General features: G+C 40.7%; 1 protein-coding gene across 2 annotated transcripts in view; it reads right to left on the reverse strand.

Moving 5' to 3' along the window:
• The window catches only part of LOC148347364 (glutamate receptor ionotropic, NMDA 2C-like), a 55,958-nt gene extending 37,806 nt beyond the window's left edge, over positions 1-18,152 (reverse strand). For both annotated transcript variants that reach the window (XM_088323576.1, XM_088323575.1), the window contains exons 1-3: positions 17,901-18,152; positions 7,276-7,621; positions 6,252-6,350 (exon numbers count right to left, since the gene is read on the reverse strand). In XM_088323576.1, coding sequence (XP_088179702.1) covers positions 6,252-6,350; positions 7,276-7,605 — 429 coding nt within the window. In that variant the 5' untranslated portion in view covers positions 7,606-7,621; positions 17,901-18,152. The remainder of the gene's footprint in view (positions 1-6,251; positions 6,351-7,275; positions 7,622-17,900) is intronic.
• Between the last annotated feature and the right edge of the window lie 511 nt (positions 18,153-18,663).

Raw genomic sequence — 18,663 nt, forward strand, 5'->3', positions numbered from 1 at the left:
TAGAGACTGGCCTAATTTATAATAGTAGTTCAATGTTTGCAAGTGAATGGTGCAAAAACATTGAGCAGCAAGAAACAAACCAAAATAAGTATATCTTTTCAGATTCGTCCAATAACATTTAGAAGCCATTATTCAGGGTTGGGTAGGGTTACTTTAACTGGATTACTTTCAATTACTTTTGGATTACTCCAATACCAAATATGCTAATAAAAGACAAAAGAAACTAAATATGAATAAATTTACTAAATTTTGTGCAGGCTTGGGGAGTAACGGAATACATGGAACGGCAAAAATGATGTTGGCAAGCTGTTTGGATTTATTTTCATTTTGTTTCTGTCGCATTTTATGTTTGTTTTGCCGGAGATCAAAGAGATCAAACCCAGGAGAGAAAGCTTACCACGTGTTGTGAGTCATCATTTTATTCATATTTAGTTTCTTTTGTCTTTTATTAGCATATTTGGTATTGGAGTAATCCAAAAGTAATTGAAAGTAATCCAGTTAAAGTAACCCTACCCAACCCTGACACTATTATATAAATATTCTAACGTGATCAAATAATAGAGCAATATCTTTATAGCTCTGTCAGTAATCATTAATTTTCAACAGGCAAAAAAAAACATATATCATTGATGTTAAAACCTCCATTATATAAACATTAAATGAAAGGTGTCGATATTATTTGGACACCATCAGTAGCCTATATTTTAAATATTTACAAAAGTGCGATAAAATCACTTTCAATAAAGCATTAAGAGCAATCATTCACTAAACTAAATAAAATAAAGACCAAGAAGAATTAAGGTACAGTCAAAACTGTCAGAACCTGAACAGACGGTAGACCCAAACGCGTAACGTTTTCACACCAAGCTTTATTTAGGGAAGTGGGGCAGTCATGCGCGGGAACATAAAGGCCAGCAATTTGGTGATCGCTGGGCAGAAGCCAGGGACAGACGAGCAGGATACAGGGGAGAATGGGACAGGCAGGATCGATACCGGATACTTGATATAAGAGCAAGATACAAGTGAGGACAGTACAGACGGGATCGATACCGGATACAGAAAACATAACAGATAACAGATACCAGACCGGAGAGACGGGGCCGATACCGTATGCAAGATAATGGACAGGATGGGACAGGCGGGATTGAAACCGGATACAGGATACACGAGCAGGATACAGGACAGGACAGACGGGATCGATACCGGATCCAGGACAGGACGGGACAGACGGGATCGATACCAGATACAAGATGCACGAGGAAGATATCGGACAGGACGGGATAGACGAAACCGATACCGGATACAGGATATACGAGCAGGATACGGGACAGGACAGGACAGACGGGATCGATACCGGATACAGGACAGGACGGGACAGGCGGAATCGATACCGGATGCACAAGCAGGTTATACGACAGGACGGGACAGGCGGGATCGATACCGGATACAGAATACGCGAGCAGGATACCGGACAAGACAAAACAGACGGGATCGATACCGGATGCACAAGCAAGATACTGGTTAAGACGGGACAGGTGGGATAAATACCGGATGCTGGATACACGAGCAGGATACTGGACAGTCAAAATGCTTGCCTCGCAAGTGCAGAGGTTCGTTGACGGACTGACAAGGAGTGAATGAGAGCACTGAGTTAAAAAGGAGGGGAGCCAATCAGGCATCGAGCAGCAGCTGGCGCCAAACGAGCGGGCACCGGTGAGGGCAATGGGTAATCGTGACAGAAAACAAATACACAATGATTCCTGGTGTACGATACCACCATGAATCAAGATGTCAGATGCTGAAGAAAATCTTTCTGGGGGCCAGACATGGCCCGCGGGCCTTGATTTTGACATGTATGCTTTAAGCGATCCTTGCAATTTGAGGCCACTAGCCCGGAGTTCGCCGAACTCTAAAACGACGCAATCGGTCTCACCGGATCACTTTTTAGGATGTATTGGTTTATTTTTAACAGGACAGTTTGACCCGCTTTTTTTAGTGTGTTTGTTTTTCTTCCGAAAAGGAGGCCAAGCCCCCGAAGCCCGGCGGTATTCCAGCCGCAAAAAGCGTTTCCTTTTTCTTTCTTTTTTACACTCTGGGAATGAAACTTGGTTCATTAAAGCCAGCCCGCCTACTGACTTGTTGGAAATGGAATTTTTGGGGACCTTTTTGGTGCGTGGCTAATAAAGAACTTCCGTCTGCGAGTGGGCGGGGCCGCAGTCGCGTTCCGTTGCACGTATTGATAATCAGGCGCCATTGAGGCGTGCGGAATTAGCTCTTCCACCTGCCGCCATTGTGCCTGCAATAGGGAGCGAGGGGGAAGGGGTGCTCATTAAGGCTATTAATGGGGTCCTGGAGATCTCTTCGGGGTACGGGGGTGTTAATTGAATTCAACACTGGAGGCAAGAAAGAAGGCTTGCAAATACGTCATAAAATGTCACGCAAATACGGTACATTATAGAACACTAAATATACAGGCTGTCCCAAAAATTGTATAACGATTTTAGAAGATAATAACTCAGTGATTCTTATATTATATTCTTTCTAGACTGAACCCATTGGATTGGAAATCGGCAGTGAAGAAAGTACATTTATAATAAAATGCTACAGGAAGTATAAAAATGCATTGGTAGTGTAAAGACAATTTCACATCACTCGAATTAGAGAAAAAAATTGAAGTTGAGGGAACTGCTCAGAATCTCCTCAACTCTTTCAATGCCTGATCATTTCTTTTAAATTATAATAGCCTGTGTCAGCCATTTTGAAGCCCTACTAAAAATTTTGTTCTGTAGTTATATTAGACAAAAAGAAAGCTTCAACCCCCATTGGAATGGAAGTCTTGTTTATAGCTTTTACCATTGTTTAGAAACAGTTGAATACCGCTTGTTGATTATTTGTTGGTTGAAAATAATATATTTCTAAAAAAAACTTCAGAGAAAAATGGTGAAAGGATGTACTTTAAGCAGAACTCTTACTTTCCTGTTTTGTTTTTGCATTTATGTTACCTCCAGTACCTAAACAATGCTTCCGATAATCACGATGACACTTTTTGACATTTTATTGCAATAACACTGAATTTTATGCAAGAACGATTTCAGTGTCGGATGTTTCCGGTGACGTGATCACATGATTCCGGTCACCATGGCGATCACAATACTGCAGACCTGCACAAACCGTCATCCCTCTCTTCTTTGACAATGACCAAGAGACCTCAAAGGGACCAAGCCCGACGCAAACCAGAATCTTCACATTTTATTTGCGAGGAAGAGTGATTTTGGCCGGCTTCTATGTGTCCAAAGGTCCCGTTGCCGAGTGACCTTCTGAGCGCGCCCAGCCTTAATTTTGGGTTTTGCTCACGCATAAGATCTTACCTCTATTGTATACACATGCACACCCCACAAGCTTTAATTTCTCTTCAAAACTTTGTTTTCTTTTAAATGGTTAAAATGACGTGGCACGGCGGCTGGGTGGTTACAGCGTAACCCAACGATGCAGAGGTTGAGGGTTCAAGTCCAGCTACAGCAGCCTCCCCGTGTGGAGTTTGTATGTTCTCCCCGTGCCTGCGTGCGTTTGCTCTGGGCACTCGTGTTTCCTGTTTCACTGCCCGAAGATGACTGGAATGGGCTCCAGCACCCCAGCGACCCTACTGAGGATAAGCGGTGCAGATAATGGATGGTAAAATGACACCTTTTGTCATGGTTGCCATGGCGCCCAATTGGCCACGCCCGTGTGTGTCACGGTTGCCATGGTGCCCAATTGGCCCCGCCCGTGTGGCGCCAACTGCGGCTCGTTGAGAGATTGGCTTTTGTCTATATAAAGCTCAATGCTCTCTTGCTTCGGTTGTCAGCCCGTCAATCGAACTTCTGCCCCACAGAAGTTCTGACTCGGTCGTGTTTTCCTGTTGAAATCTCCAGTCCGGTATTGATCCTGTTTATTTTTGTCCTGTTTAATTTTGGGCTCCAGTTTTGTTTCCATCTGTTTTTGTCCTGTTTGTTGGTTATCCAGTTTCTTTTCCCATCTAGTTTCTCCTGTTTCTTTTCGTTATCCCGATTCGTTATTGCTCTCGCCTGTCTCTGGCTTCCCGTCTTTCCACGCCAGACCGGCTGCCTAACGTGCATGACTCCCCATTTCCCGTAAAATGAAGGCTTGTGTGAGAACGTTACGCGATTGGGTCCTGATCCTGTTCTGGTTCCTGAAACCTTTGTTGTGTTATTTGACAAACGTCAAACTCGTATGAAACTCTATTACCTACAAGCAAGTCACAAAACAACTGCTTCCCCCACTGTATGCTATTAAAGTACGCGACGGTGTCTACAAGTGAGAACGGCGCGCTAAAAATACCAGGTGTTGATGACGGCGCTTACACAAGCAAAGCGAGACGCGCTAGGAGACCAGGACTCTCTTTTCTCCTAAAATCCTATAACAACAAAAGAGTCCACGGTTGTCTCACTCTCGCCGTTGTTCTGCCCCTTGCCGGCAACTTTTTCGAAACGTGTCGAAATCTACCGTCAAACTGTCGGCGTAAAACATCTTCATCAACATTGCAGGTTCTTGTTCGCTCTACTCAAACATCAGAAAGCTTTGGAACCCTAATTTGAAACCTTACACCAGCGTGGAATTTTTACATTTTGAAAAGGTCAAGTCATGTTTATTCGTGACACCCTTAATCACAAGGAGTCTCAAAGGGCTGCACAGACCACAGACTATTGCAAACTATAGACTATTACTACACCATCCCCTGATCTAAAACCTACAGGAGGGCAAGGAAAATCTCAAAAACCTCAACATGAGGAAAATGAAGAAACCTTGAGAAGGGACAATGCTGCAGTGGATGTTGCATTAACAAACAATAAAATGAAACAATAAAATGAAAAATTAACATATATGGTCAAGTCTTGAAACCGGAAACGGTGAAGATTTATTATCCAGATTTGGACCAACCTCATACCTAGCTCTGGCAGCCCCCAGGTAAGTTGAGTCTGAGACCTCGGTACTTATCGCTGGTTCACTGCTTTGTGGATATTTAACTGTTTTTATTGTCATTGATATAAACATATCGTGTGTTCTGAGAACAAAGCACACAACAAATGCTATCACCAGGGCGGGCTAGGGAGGACTATGTGTGTTGGGTGGGCGTGACAGTCTGTGTGCACGACTGTGATAGGCTGGTGAATACTGTCAGTCAAACAGCGGGGCGGGTGCACACGTCAATGTGGCCACTTAAACAAACTGCGAAGTATGGCGATAGCTAGCTTTTCAAAGCTTGTTACATTGATAAGATATTCAACGATTAAATGAAAATCAGAAGAGCGTAAAGAAATTAGGATCACCAGTGGGTGCCCCATGGATTGTTATCAGGGAGCGACTGAGACGGCGTTTGGGAGAAGGCAATACCAATGTTATGGTCTGGTGTGCTTCTGTCCACAAGGGGGCGCCTAACTAGTTTGTAATTGGGACAGGTGTGTCCAATTAATCCCACACCTGTGCCTAATCAGCCTCACCCTTCATAGGGACATTTTGGGACAGCATTCAGGGTCAGGTGATTTTCATTTCTACTTTTGGTTTTCATCATCGTATTTTTTTCCAGTCCATCAGGATTTCTGAGTTTTGTTTTATTGTTTTATGATTCAGACAGTTTTATTGTTTATTTTGCCCATTAGTTTGTTACCTTATTGAGCATTTTTCTGATTACATGCAATCATTTTCCGAGTACTGTGAGTTTCCTGCTTCCTGCGTTTGGGTCCATCGAAAACCATAACAAACAAACTTTTGCTCTAGGTAGGCTAAGAACTCTCACAAGCCACTCCTGCCAAGACTGTATCGCATGAACGCCAAACCAAATACCCATTAAACGGATGACGTGGAGCTAGAACTCGTAGGAAACTGCTACATTCCGGACAGTTGTATTTTAATCATCTCGGGGACCTGGCTCAACTCGAGGATACCTGATGCTAGCATGCAGCTAGCCAGCCACTCTATGAATCGCTTGCTTGCACTGAAAAGAGCGGCCCCCTTGTAGTTCTTTTGTATAATGACCATAACTGCAATTCTGTACTCTGTGTTAATATTTGTAGATCTATAGTTGTTATTTTGTTACAGTCATATACTCTCAGTCAGTCAAGAATTAAACTTGAGGTAAGTTGGACCTTTGGGGGCTTTTATGAAGGTGCAGAAGGTACAGATTTTCACCTTTTGCCGGGTGTTCTGATCCCCATTAACCGAGGGATTACTGTAATAACACATTTTGATCTTACCTTAAACGGTATGACCACCGCCGATCCGCCGCTGATTCCCACGATAGGTAGCGCCGTCTGCGTGGACAAAAAATCCAAAATCTGCGCCACCTCCGTCACCTGAAAACAAATAAAAATCGATATCCTCAATGCCGTTGTCCTCGGCAACGCTCCATAAAAATTTATTTCATTGGTTGTCGGAAGACGGATAAAAGTTATAGTGCACCCGTAAAAAGGAAGTAGGCGGATTCCTTTTTCAGGGAAACCGATTTTGGTTTATATTTCACGATATTGATCATAAATAAAACGAGACGTACATTCATAGGCAGATTTAATATTGATGGAGATTGATTGAACATGCACCCGTCCTTTCAGCCAGTTTAAAGAACAGGAAGTGACACGTAAAACCAGGTATTAGTATCACCTGGAAGTAGTAGTATTTGACTATGTTTTTAACTTAAAGCTCAAATTAGCACAGAATATCTGTATAGAACACTTCTGAATGAACTTGCATTTTTAGCCTGGTATTTCATTTTAAATACAGTAATTCATTTATCGGACAAAAACCGTTTTCGTATCGAAAACACAATGGACATTACATTTGATGGTGTTTTAGCTTAACTGTGTTTACTTAAACCATTGCAAATAGATCACACATAAAAAAATACAGTATTGTTTGACCAACTTGCTAAGTCTTTGCGATAATCTGAACTGAATGAAGTAAAAGAAAGGCATCATGGGAGGTAATTTAGCCAATAGTATATCAGCATTTTATATGAATTCAACCAATGGTATACAGATATTTTAGAGATCTACAAACACAGCAAAAATTGAATTTTGTTGCTGGGCCTACAAAATATCATTTAGTTGATGTCATTTCACGGGGAAATGCCCTAAAGAACTTTTTTATTCCACAACCAAAGTGATATTGTTGTAATGCAGGGACGCTGTATCCCGAAATTCACTGTATAATCTATTTACAATTTAATTCCAGAACACTGCAAAAAAACAATTACCCAAAATTCAACAGTAAATTTGATTTCACCTGGCTCCCGGTTACCGACCCCACGTCGTCCTCGAAGACCACTCCGTGCAACTTCTCCGTTGCCATGGTATCGCAAAGACGGGTGAGCAAGTCTCGGGGATTGGTATCGTTGACCAGCACCGTCACCGGGTTGACCAAAACCGGAAGGTCTACAAAGTTTTCGCCGCTCAGCCGTCCTCGCACTTCGCTCTGATAGGTGGAGCCGCTGAAGACCACCGCCACGTTAATGGACGAGTGCAGGAGCAGGGGCCGAGCCACGAGGGGCCCCGGGGACGCCACCAGGAGGACCAGGAGAAGCGGGGGCCAGGAAGGGGAGGGGGGGGCTCCCATGTCGGCGCTCTACTTCCTGTAAGAAGGAACAGGACTCAAATTTATTTACAGAAGATTCCGGACAGGGGCAATGTCATGTCGGGGGCGGAGCGTGTGGAGCAACTTTTTAGAGTCGTGGGAACCAGCAAAAAACAATCGCAACTGCAGCAATCATAAAGAAAGCAGAATGGGACTCGTAAATAAAAAAGGGTGAAAATGATGAGCAAAATGAAAAGGGGGATAAGAGAAAATGAGAAATAAGGAAAGAAAAAGAAATAGAAAATGTAAAAAATGGGTAAAAAGGAAAACTGAGAAAAAGAGAAAAGGGAGAAAAAGGGAAAACAAATATGGTTAAGAAATAAAAAAAATACTTTTCTTTCAATACAATTTTTGAAATTTTTGTGTTAGGCTGTGGCGCGTCTCTGTCCACCAGAGGGCGCCTACTCGGATTGTAATTACGATAGGTGGGTCCAATCACCCTTTACCTGTCCCTACTTAGCCTCACCCTTCATAAGGAAATTTTGGGCTGCACTCAGTTTCGGGTCATTTTCATTTTCTACATACATTTTCCACCATCAATACCAGAACAGTTTTTTTTCTGAGGTTTGTTTTTTTGTTCCTGGTTCCGAACAGTTTATTGTTGTTTTTGACCTTTTTTTTTTGCTGATGATTTTGTTATTAAATGCCATCTGTTTTTGAGCACTTTGCCTTTTCCATTTTCCTGCGTTTGGGTCCACCGTGAAACCACAATATATTCATTGAACAAAATGGATATTTTGCATATTTGAAATATTTTACCAGGATGAAATAATAATACTTGAAAATATATTTTAAAAATGTAAACATTCTGCCCTTGTATGAATAAAAAATGTATATATTCAAAAATGTCGTTAGAAAATAAAAAGTTGTTGACACGTCATAAACCGGTGCGCGTGTCTAGCTACATAATCCGCCTTAATCCCGAGCCGGTGTCATGGCGGTAATCACGGTTCCTTGCGGGTGACGAAATTTGCAGCCCTGAACTTTACACCGATGACCATAAAAAGGGATGTTCAATGACAAAGAAATATAAATTTTGCCAAAAATCGGAAGACACGCCGTAAAAAACTAAAACTCTGTAAGGTCGAACACCGTTTCAATCTGGGTGATGGATTTGAATGTATCCATTCTACTTTTTATGCCCGAGGACAATTTGAGGTAGTTGAACAGTGGAACTTTATGACTCTCATCTGGTGAACGAAGCTTTTGATGTGGCGTTCAGGTGCTGGTTTTTTTTTTTTTGTGATTTATTCATTTTTCGGCCAGCTGAGACATTTGGCAAGGAAAATTGTTTATTCACCTCGGAGTTTCCTATAGAAAAGTGGTTTTATGCTTCTTGTATTGGGGTTGTTTTGATGCACTATGTTGAGGTTAGAGGAGGAACTCCTTTTATAGAGCCTGTCCTATAGAAAGTCGTTTTTTGCTTATCTTATTGGGGTTGTTTTAACGAACAATATTGAGGTTAGAGGAATAACTCTTACTATAGGACCTGTCCTATAGAAAAGTAGTTTTTTGCCTCTCATATTAGGGTTGTTTTAAAAAACTATGTTGAGGTTAGATGAGAAACTCCTATCATAGGGCCTGTCCTATAGAAAAGTAGTTGTTTGTTTCTCATACTGGGCTTGTTTTCATGAACTAGGTTGAGGGTAGAGGAGGATCTCCTATTAAGGGCCTATCCTATAGAAAAATAGTTGTTTGTTTCTTGTATTGGGGTTGTTTAAATGAACTCTGTCGAGGGCAGAGGAGGAACTCCTATTATAGGGCCTGTCTTATAGAAAAGTATTTTTTTGCTTCACGTGTTGGGATTATTTATTGAAATATTTTGAGGTAAAAGGAGGACTTCCTATCAAAGGGCTTGTCCAAAAATGGCTTTTTTTAAAGGACGCATTTCAAGCAGAGCTTTCACTTTGCTGCTTTATTTTGCATTTGTGATACCTCTAATGTCTAAATAATTCTTTCCATAAACACAACGGCTCTTTGCTTGCAAAACATTTTATAGCTAGAACACAGAACTGATGCAGGAACTATACATGAAGTTTGCGAGAACTTTTCAGCACCGGGTGTTTCGGGTGACATGATCGCATCATTTCGGTTACAGTGGCATTGCACGAAACGTCATCCCTCTCTGTCTCGATAATGCCAAAAGGACTTCTTGTTAGAGAGAAAAAAGCTCAAACCGTTACCCGTCTCTACTTATCCATATCTTCTGACCACACTGCTTCATTACTTCTATCCTTTCCATACGGTTCCGCCTATAAACAATTGCTGTCTAAAGGAAGCAAGACTAGGAAGTGGGGGCTTTCTTCAATGTGTGGACTGAAGGATTTTATACATTTGACTATAAAGGATTTTATACGATCGAATACAAATTGCATTTAATGCAAAAGATAGTCACTGGCTGGGCTGTGGTGCGATGTCAGGGCACCCTGGTGGAAAATGTTGTTTACAGGAACGGCGGGAACGGGACGTAAGGCTGATAAGATAATCAGCACAAGACGTAGAAACGCTCTGTGTTGTTTTGAGTATTCCACACCTCGCGACGCTCTTCTCCGAGATGGTGAAGCCCAGGGGGCTTCATTGGCACGCCCATGGGAGGAGCCGGCACACCATCTTGCGGGGAGACGTGGGCCAATAAGAAGAAAGCTAAAGGACTTCAGAAGAGGGCTTCCCAGAGACTCCAACGTCACTAATTCGGCCGTTTTCGATGGAGTACACTTAGTTGAATTGGTAATGAAATTAAATCTACCCCCGTGGGAAAATGTCGGCTTTCTTGTTCACCTTTTCCCACAAGAAACAAGCGCGCATAAATTGTTGGGTGAATGTAGGTTGTAGGTTTGGTTAATGGAGTCAAATAACTAATTCGAACAATTTGGTAAACGGTACATTTTGATATTTAATTCCCAACAGGACAAAGACCTCATCCGAGCCAATCCTGCCAGCAAATGCTGGTTTATGATACTGAAATCATTTCCCATAGGCTTGATACTCTCTGATAAGCTGCACCATACCTGGTATTTTATGTTTTAACACTCAGGGACAATGCTTCTGAAAACGTATTTATACTTTATGGCACCGAACAAGTTGTAAAATGCGAGTATTTCTTTCTTTCTCAGTTTTGGCGCTTGAAAAACAAGGAATTTATTTGCAAGCTTTTGAAGGGCTTCCTTCCGCCCGAAAGCGAGCTTTGATACTTGGCACTCTTTAACAAAGCGCAGGTGGGCCCTAAAGAAACTTTGATAGTCGGCGCCCATCAGAACCCTGTCGGGATAATTAACAAGGCCCGCCCTGCTCGCTCGCCCGCTTTTGATTCAAAGTAAGGAGCCGCCTCGTCCTCGCTCCTGTTGGCGGCCTATCAATCATTCATCTTAATAAGGTTTTGATGCCGGAGGGTCTTTGAGGTGCACGCCGCCCAAAACAAAGCGCCGGTTATTAGCTGCCAGATCTGCTCCGAGGGGTCACGTTTGGCAGAGATGCGAGCCGTTTGCCTTTGTTTTTAACCCTTCGTGTAGCGTTCGGCTTTTGTTTCGTAAAGACGGAAAAAGAGGGGTGAAAAGATTTTAGACGCTTGATCTAGAAAAAAAAGAGTAAATAAAGGAACAGATTTCACAAATTTGCACTACAGACTACATGGACATACACAGAGACCACTCGTTACTTCGCACTAGGTCATCCTGTGTTCACTGTAGATATTGAATTGAAACGAACTGCTCTTATTGTCAATGAGCAGACAGAACTCAGCAAATGCTATATTGGGGCAGGTTAGGGAGGGCTTAGTGTGCTGGGTGGGTGTGACTGTCTGTGTGCGCAACTGTGATAGGCTGATAAATGCTGTCAGTCAAACAGCTGGGCAGGCGCAGGCACACAAGCCAATGTGTCGAATCAAGTGCAGTGCATGGCTACAGCGGAGCTGGTATTTTAACAGCTTGTTACATTGAAAATAAATTAATCAATTAAATCAAACTCTGAGGAAAGACAGAAGAGCACATGGAAATGGTGATCACCAGCGGGTGCTTCGTGGATTGTTATCGGTCCGGGAAGCGACTGAGGTAACTTCAGGAGAAAAGACAAAAACAAGGCTCTGGGTCCGGCCTACAGCTACGGCTAGGCTATGTAACAACCCTCCCAACCAACTCCTGCCGTGCTTGTATCACAAATGACAGATCCATCACCCATGAAATGGATGACCTGGAGGTACACCTCGTAAGAAACAGCTATATTTGGGTCGATTGTATTTTAATCATCGCGGAGACTTGGCTCAATCCGAGGTCAACTGATGGTACCGTGCAGCTTCATTGTATAATGTCTATAAAGACCATTCATTCCACTGCATTTCCGTGTTCTATGTTTTTATGTGTAGACCTATAGTTGTTATTTTGTCTTCGTATACTCTCAGTCGGTAAGGGTGACCCTGGGGAGTTTAATTTTTCGCGGGAATGGTGGTCCGTATTAACAGCGATAACCGAGGGATACTGTGTTCTTTGTATAATGCAAAAAAAAATTTGTGTATTTGACCGCTTTTTGTTTTTGTCAACAATTGGGATGTAGCCATGTCGCTGCGTGTACATGGGACATATCAAAAGAAAAAATGGATATTTATAGCTTTTAAAGTTGTTTAGTAAACAACAGTTAAGTTACTTGAAAATACTCGTTTCTAAGGAAACTTGTTTTTGTGAAAGATGTACCTCAACCAGAACTCTTATCTCGCTGCTTCATTCTTGCATTAGTGATACCTCCAATATCTAAACAATTCCTCCCATAAACACTTTGATTCCAAAATCACATTTTAATGAAAAAAAAACTAAATCCATGAATAAACATTTCAGCGCCTGATGTTTGCAGTGACATGATCACATGATTTCGGTCACCATAGCAGTTGCGTTCCTGTGCTTGTGCATGAAACATCATCCCTCTCTGCCACGACGATTAGGAAGAGACTTCGTCGTCTTTTCAAAAGGAAAAAAGCTAGAAGTGTTAACTGTTTGTACTTATCTATATCTTCGTTACTCCAACCAAATTGCTTCACTACGCCCTATACTTGTCATGCACACTTCAAACGCTGGATACAGGAAGTGAGACTAGGAAGTGGGGGCTCCTTCGATGTGTGGACAAATATCTGATCAAAGCCACTCCTGCCATCTAATGGTGATTTATCATACTGAAATAATTCCCAGAGGCTTGATACTTACTGAAAAACTGCGCCAAACTCTTTATAACAGTTTTTAAAAGTAAGAAAAGTGAGTGTGAATGAATTAAGCGTGGGCCATTAGACTTTTCATGGAAAAATGTGGTTTCTTGGAAACACATATCACATAAATCACGACATTGGCGAGACTATGTACGCTAAATCTTGTGCTCACAAGACTTTTCATTCACCGCTAGAAAATGATCAACCACTGGTTTCAAGCACAATTATCATGGAGTATTTCTTTAACAATTTAATCTAGGCTACATGATACAGATTAGCAGATTAAGCCTACTATGGATAACAGCGAGATAGCGGAATACAAACCATTGTTAATCCCACACAAACAAAGAACATCAGATGCTCTTTTGTAAAGTGACTACAATCATAAATAAATGGAAGATGGTGGATCATTTTCTTTCTTTTTTTTCAAAATTGGGTGATTATGACGCTAATCTGCGACGTGATTTCCCAAAGGCGAACAAGCGCCCAGGATCAGTCTGACAGGATGAGCCCCGCCATCACTATGTTTATAATTTGATGTCTTCTGTACAGTAAGGTCAGATTTAATTTTATGGAGGTTGCAGTCGCACCACCCGACCACCGGGGGCAGCGCTGAGCCCAACACCGCCAAGTGATTTATGATATATTTTGCACAGGTTAAAAGACCAGCGCATGTTATGGTTTATGACTCACGAGATGATGGTCATTACAGTTAATGTTGGAAATGGCCTTCGACGTTCAGCAGTAAGTAATACCATGAGGGAATTGGGTTGGGTTGGGTTGGTTTCGGGGGCGGGGCTTAACTCCCTCTAAAATTGGCTCCACCATTTTATTGACACTAGGTGATAAAAGATCATTCTCTAATTATATTGTTCGCACAATATATATATATATATATATATATATATATATATATATATATATATATATATATACAAAACTCAATTCCAATGAAGTTGGGAAAGTGTGTTAATTGCAAATAAAAATTGATCCAAGTAAATTGCAAATTCTTTTCAACCCATATTTAAATGAATGCACAGCAAAGACAACATATTTATTGTCTTCACTCATAAACTTTATTGTTTTGGGAGAAAATCATCAACTCTGTAATTTGATGACAGCAACACGTGCCAAAATAGTTGGGACAGGTGTCAATAACTACTCAGAAAGTGGATGAATGGAAATCAACCAACTATTTGCAGGTGAACAGATGAATTAGCAACAGGTGAGAGTTGTTACTGGGTATAAAAAAGGGAGACCCGAACAAGCTAAGTCATTCACATGCAAGGATGGGGCGAGGTTCACCTCTTTGTGAACAACTGCGTGAGCAAATTGTTGAACAGTTTAAAAACAACATTCCTCAAAGTACAATTGCAAGGAATTTAGGGATATCATCATCTACAGTCCATAATATTGTGAAAAGGTTCAGGGAATCTGGAGAAATCACTGTGCGTAAACGGCATGGCCGTAAACCATTATTGAATGCCCGTGACCTCCGAGCCCTCAAGCGGTACTGCATTAAGAACCGACATCAATGTGTAAAGGACATCACCACATGGGCTCAGGAACACTTTGGAAAACCACTGTCAGTCAATACAGTTCGACGCTATATCCGTAAGTGTGGGTTAAAACTTTATGTTGCAAAGCGTAAGCCATTCATCAACAACATCCAGAAACGCCGCAGGGTTCTCTGGGCCCGAGCCCATCTAAAATGGACTGATACAAAGTGGAAAAGTGTTCTGTGGTCTGATGAGTCAGTTTTCCAAATTGTGTTTGGAAATTGTGGACGTCGTGTCCTCCGGTCCAAAGAAGAACAGAACCATCCAGACTGTTATGCACGCAAAGTGCAAAAGCCAGCATCTGTGATGGTATGGGGGTGCATGAGTGGCCAAGGAATGGGTAACCTGCACATCTGTGAAGGCACCATTAATGCAGAAAAGTACATTCAGGTTTTGGAACAAAGTATGTTGCCATCCAAACAGAATCTTTACCATGGGCGCCCTTGCTTCTTCCAGCAGGATAATGCCAAGCCACACACTGCACGTCTCACGACAGCGTGGCTTCGTAGTAAGAGGGTGCGGGTGCTTGACTGGCCTGCCTGCAGTCCTGACCTGTCTCCCATTGAAAATGTGTGGCGCATTATAAAGCGCAGAATAAGACAAAGGAGACCCCGGACTGTTGAACAGCTGAAGCTGTACCTAAAGCAAGAATGGGAAAGGATTCCACTATCAACGATTCAACAACTAGTCTCCTCACTTCCTAAACGTTTATTGAGTGTTATTAAAAGGAAAGGTGATGTAACACAATGGTGAAGAAGCCCCTTTCCCAACTACTTTGGCACTTGTTGCAATTATAAAATTCTAAGTTTATCATTATTTGCTTATGGAAATAAAGTTTATGAGTTTGAACATGGATAATCTTGTCTTTGTGGTGTATTCATTTAAATATGGGTTAGAAAAGGTTTGCAAGTCATTCTATTCTAATTTTACTGACATTTTAAACTTTTTCCCAACTTCAATGGAATTGACTTTTGTATATATATATATATATATATATATATATATATATATAATATATGAGATAGTTATTTCTATATTTTTAATAGATTTCTTTCTACAGTCAAACCTTAAAATTGTTTTTTTTTAAATTCCAAAATATTGAGTTTAAAAATAGTTAGCAAATGAGAATTTTTTTTAAAAATAATAATACTTATTTTGCTATCTGAAATTGTTTTTCGTGGTAAAAATCAATTCAAACACTTAAAAAGGATGTGATTCATTAATTTTACAAATTAAAATGCTGTTAAAATAATCTTGATTATCTTAAACCAGAAATAAGGCTATTCTTATATTATTATTAGATTGAGTAATCATGAGCAAAATCATATAAATTATTGAGAATTGAGAAATTAGCATTTATTTTAATTATTGCGGAAACTTGGCTCAATCCGAGGTGACATTATTGTCCGCCATCTTACTGCTAAGGTTACCCGTAAAAACAGAAATCTTGGAAAAGACCGGGCAAAAAATGAGAATAAAGTTTGTGCAGTTTGGTTACTTAGATCTGCCGTAGTTTGTATTCTCGCCCGGATACAGGAAGCGGGACTAGGAAGTGGGGGCTCCTTAGATGTGTGGACAACTATCTAATATATGCCAATCCTGCCAACTAATGGTGATTTATCATATTGAAATCGTTCCCAGAGGCTTGATACTTACTGAAAAACTGCACCAAACTCTTTAGAATATATATATATATATATATATATATATATATATATATATATGTATATATATATATATATATATACATATATATATCTCATCTCATCTCATTAGCCGTACCGCTTATCCTCATTATATATATATATATATATATATATATATATATATATATATTTATATATATATATATATATATATATATATATATATATATATATGTATAATTTGTAAAAGTAGAAACATAATCAGGAAAAAAATTAAAAAATATAACGTAGTGTGCTTGCATTTATTACAGCCTCCTATAGCAGGGGTCTCAAACTCTTTTAAGCTCGGGGGCCACATGGTAGGAAGAAACATTCTCACGGGGCCGGAGTAGTAAATTAATGGCATCAAAAGGGTGTTTCAGCTGGAGAGCTGAGGGTCTTTCCTGAAAATTATGATTCGGGGACATTAGATTTAATTATACCATAACCATCGAGTTTATTTTTTTAATTTATTTCTTCCCTAAAAGATTCACCCTGTTGTTGTGTTAATCAAATGTTTATTTAAAAAAACGACAATGGAATTCATTCAATAAATTATAAAGAAATTCTTAAAGGGCGGCAGCAGCTAAGGAGGTAAAGCCTCGTGGGATCAAGAGGTCGCAAGTTCGATTCCCGGCTCCTCCGTGTTATATGTCCTTCTGCGAAACACTATATCCCTAATGGCCCCGATAGGCAGGTGGCTGCATTGCATGGCTGACGCTGCTATCGGTGTGTGAGTGTGTATGTGAATGGGTGAGTGTGAAGAACATTGTAAAGCGGCTTGGGAGGTCTTCGGTGACTTAATAAGAGCTATTTACACGCAGATCATTTGCATTTCCGCGACACTTTATTTAACACAGAAAAAGATCGATGATAATGATTTAAAAGTCATTCTCCTTTTTTTTTGTTTTTTTTTTTAATGAAGTATTTAGCTGAATGTGTTAATGTTGCTTGTAGACTTGATAAGAAAGGAGCTAAAGTTTTTTTAAACTTCTGAAAAACTAGGACAAACAGGTTTAGACACATATTTTTGCACAGGGCGATCACCACCCTAAACAAGTGCACAAAACTGAGAAAACATATTTTGGGTCTTTTTTCTTTTTTTTTTATTGTTGCTGTTAAACCAAACTGTGCAAATATATACTATTGCATCAAATTCTGAGTATATATACCTTGTGACTTATGTTCGGTATTTTGTTGCCGCTAATTGTTATTGCACTTCTTTTTATAGCATTATTAATATTATAACTTAGTTTTCTAAGCACTACACTGTAAATATTTTTGCCTATTTATCCTGATCGTCTTTTCTCTTTTTTTTTGTCTCTTTAAAGTTTTCATTACGTTTACCCTGGAGTGCCATGTCTAATCTCATTGCATAGAACGTTTCCCAACATTGATATCAATGACCATAAAGACTATTCAATTAATTAATGTATATATATTTATGATATGTTTTAGTTTTTTTATTTGTAATATAATCTTTATAAATATATTGTTTGAATATATATATAGATGGGAATGGTTTTCCTCAATGTTCTCTGGTTGATTAACGGTAGTAGGCAAATACAGCAACAGTTGGTGCTTTGCAAGTGTCGCCGAGCTTTGGCAAAATCCAGCGACATTATTTAAAACTAGACTTCGTTGTGTCTCAATTTTTCTCTTGTCCTTCTCTCAGCCCGTACGCACACATGTGTCCAATAATGACAAGCAGAACAATTATACACTCTGCCACTAGAGGGCAAAATAATTATTGTTTTTTTTTTTTTTCCTGTGTTCGATTTGATTATTTTATGAGAATAATGCTACATGGTGATTGGAAAATCGAGATAAAGTGTGTCAGTTACTCACCTGTGTTTCCTGCGGCCATCCAGCTGGAAATCTCGCCGACCCATTCCCGGGGTCAAAGTTGAACTTTTGCGTCCTTATTTGTGTAAAAAAAGTCAAGTGGGACACTCCAGGTCAACAAAGTGTTGGCTTTCCCCCCCACTCGGATCTCCGACTATCCCGCCTGTGCTCCGTAGGGTTGGGGTCGGGGGAAAACTTTGCCATCCTGCTCTCTGCTTGAGGAGGGGGGGGTTGTTCTTGATGTCCAGAAAAGACGGGGTAATCAGGTCCTCATCCTGTTGATTTTTTGGGGGGGAGGGAGTCTTTGGCCGTAATCCCGCCCGAACGCTACACCCTTTTTTATCCCGGTGGTCTCGGTGCGCTCTGTCACAGGAGGGGGCTGCATGTGAGTCGCTGTAATAATAGTGTGAGGATTTAGACCCACTAGCTCCGCCCCCTCCTCTTCAACGACACCCCCCAACCCGTGCACCGCCTTTCATCAACATTGGTCACATTTTTCATTTTTATCCTTTTTTATACCTTGGTGCCTCATCAACAGGTATATGGAGAATGCTTTGAATAGGTACCGTATTTCCCCCTATAAGGCGCACCCCAAAGATACCGTATTCCCCCCTATAAGGTGCACCCCACAAAATAGTACATTACATTTAAACTAAAATAATTCATTTCATAGACTTAACAATAGGACATTTGGTTTCACCAGTGAAATGAATTGTAGCGACAAAAAAAATCACATGTTAACTACAAGAGGGCACTCAAAGACCAC

This window comes from Urocampus carinirostris, chromosome 19, assembly GCF_059441175.1.
Source record: "Urocampus carinirostris isolate Australia breed hairy pipefish chromosome 19, RoL_Ucar_1.0, whole genome shotgun sequence".
Classification (NCBI taxonomy): Eukaryota; Metazoa; Chordata; class Actinopteri; order Syngnathiformes; family Syngnathidae; genus Urocampus; species Urocampus carinirostris.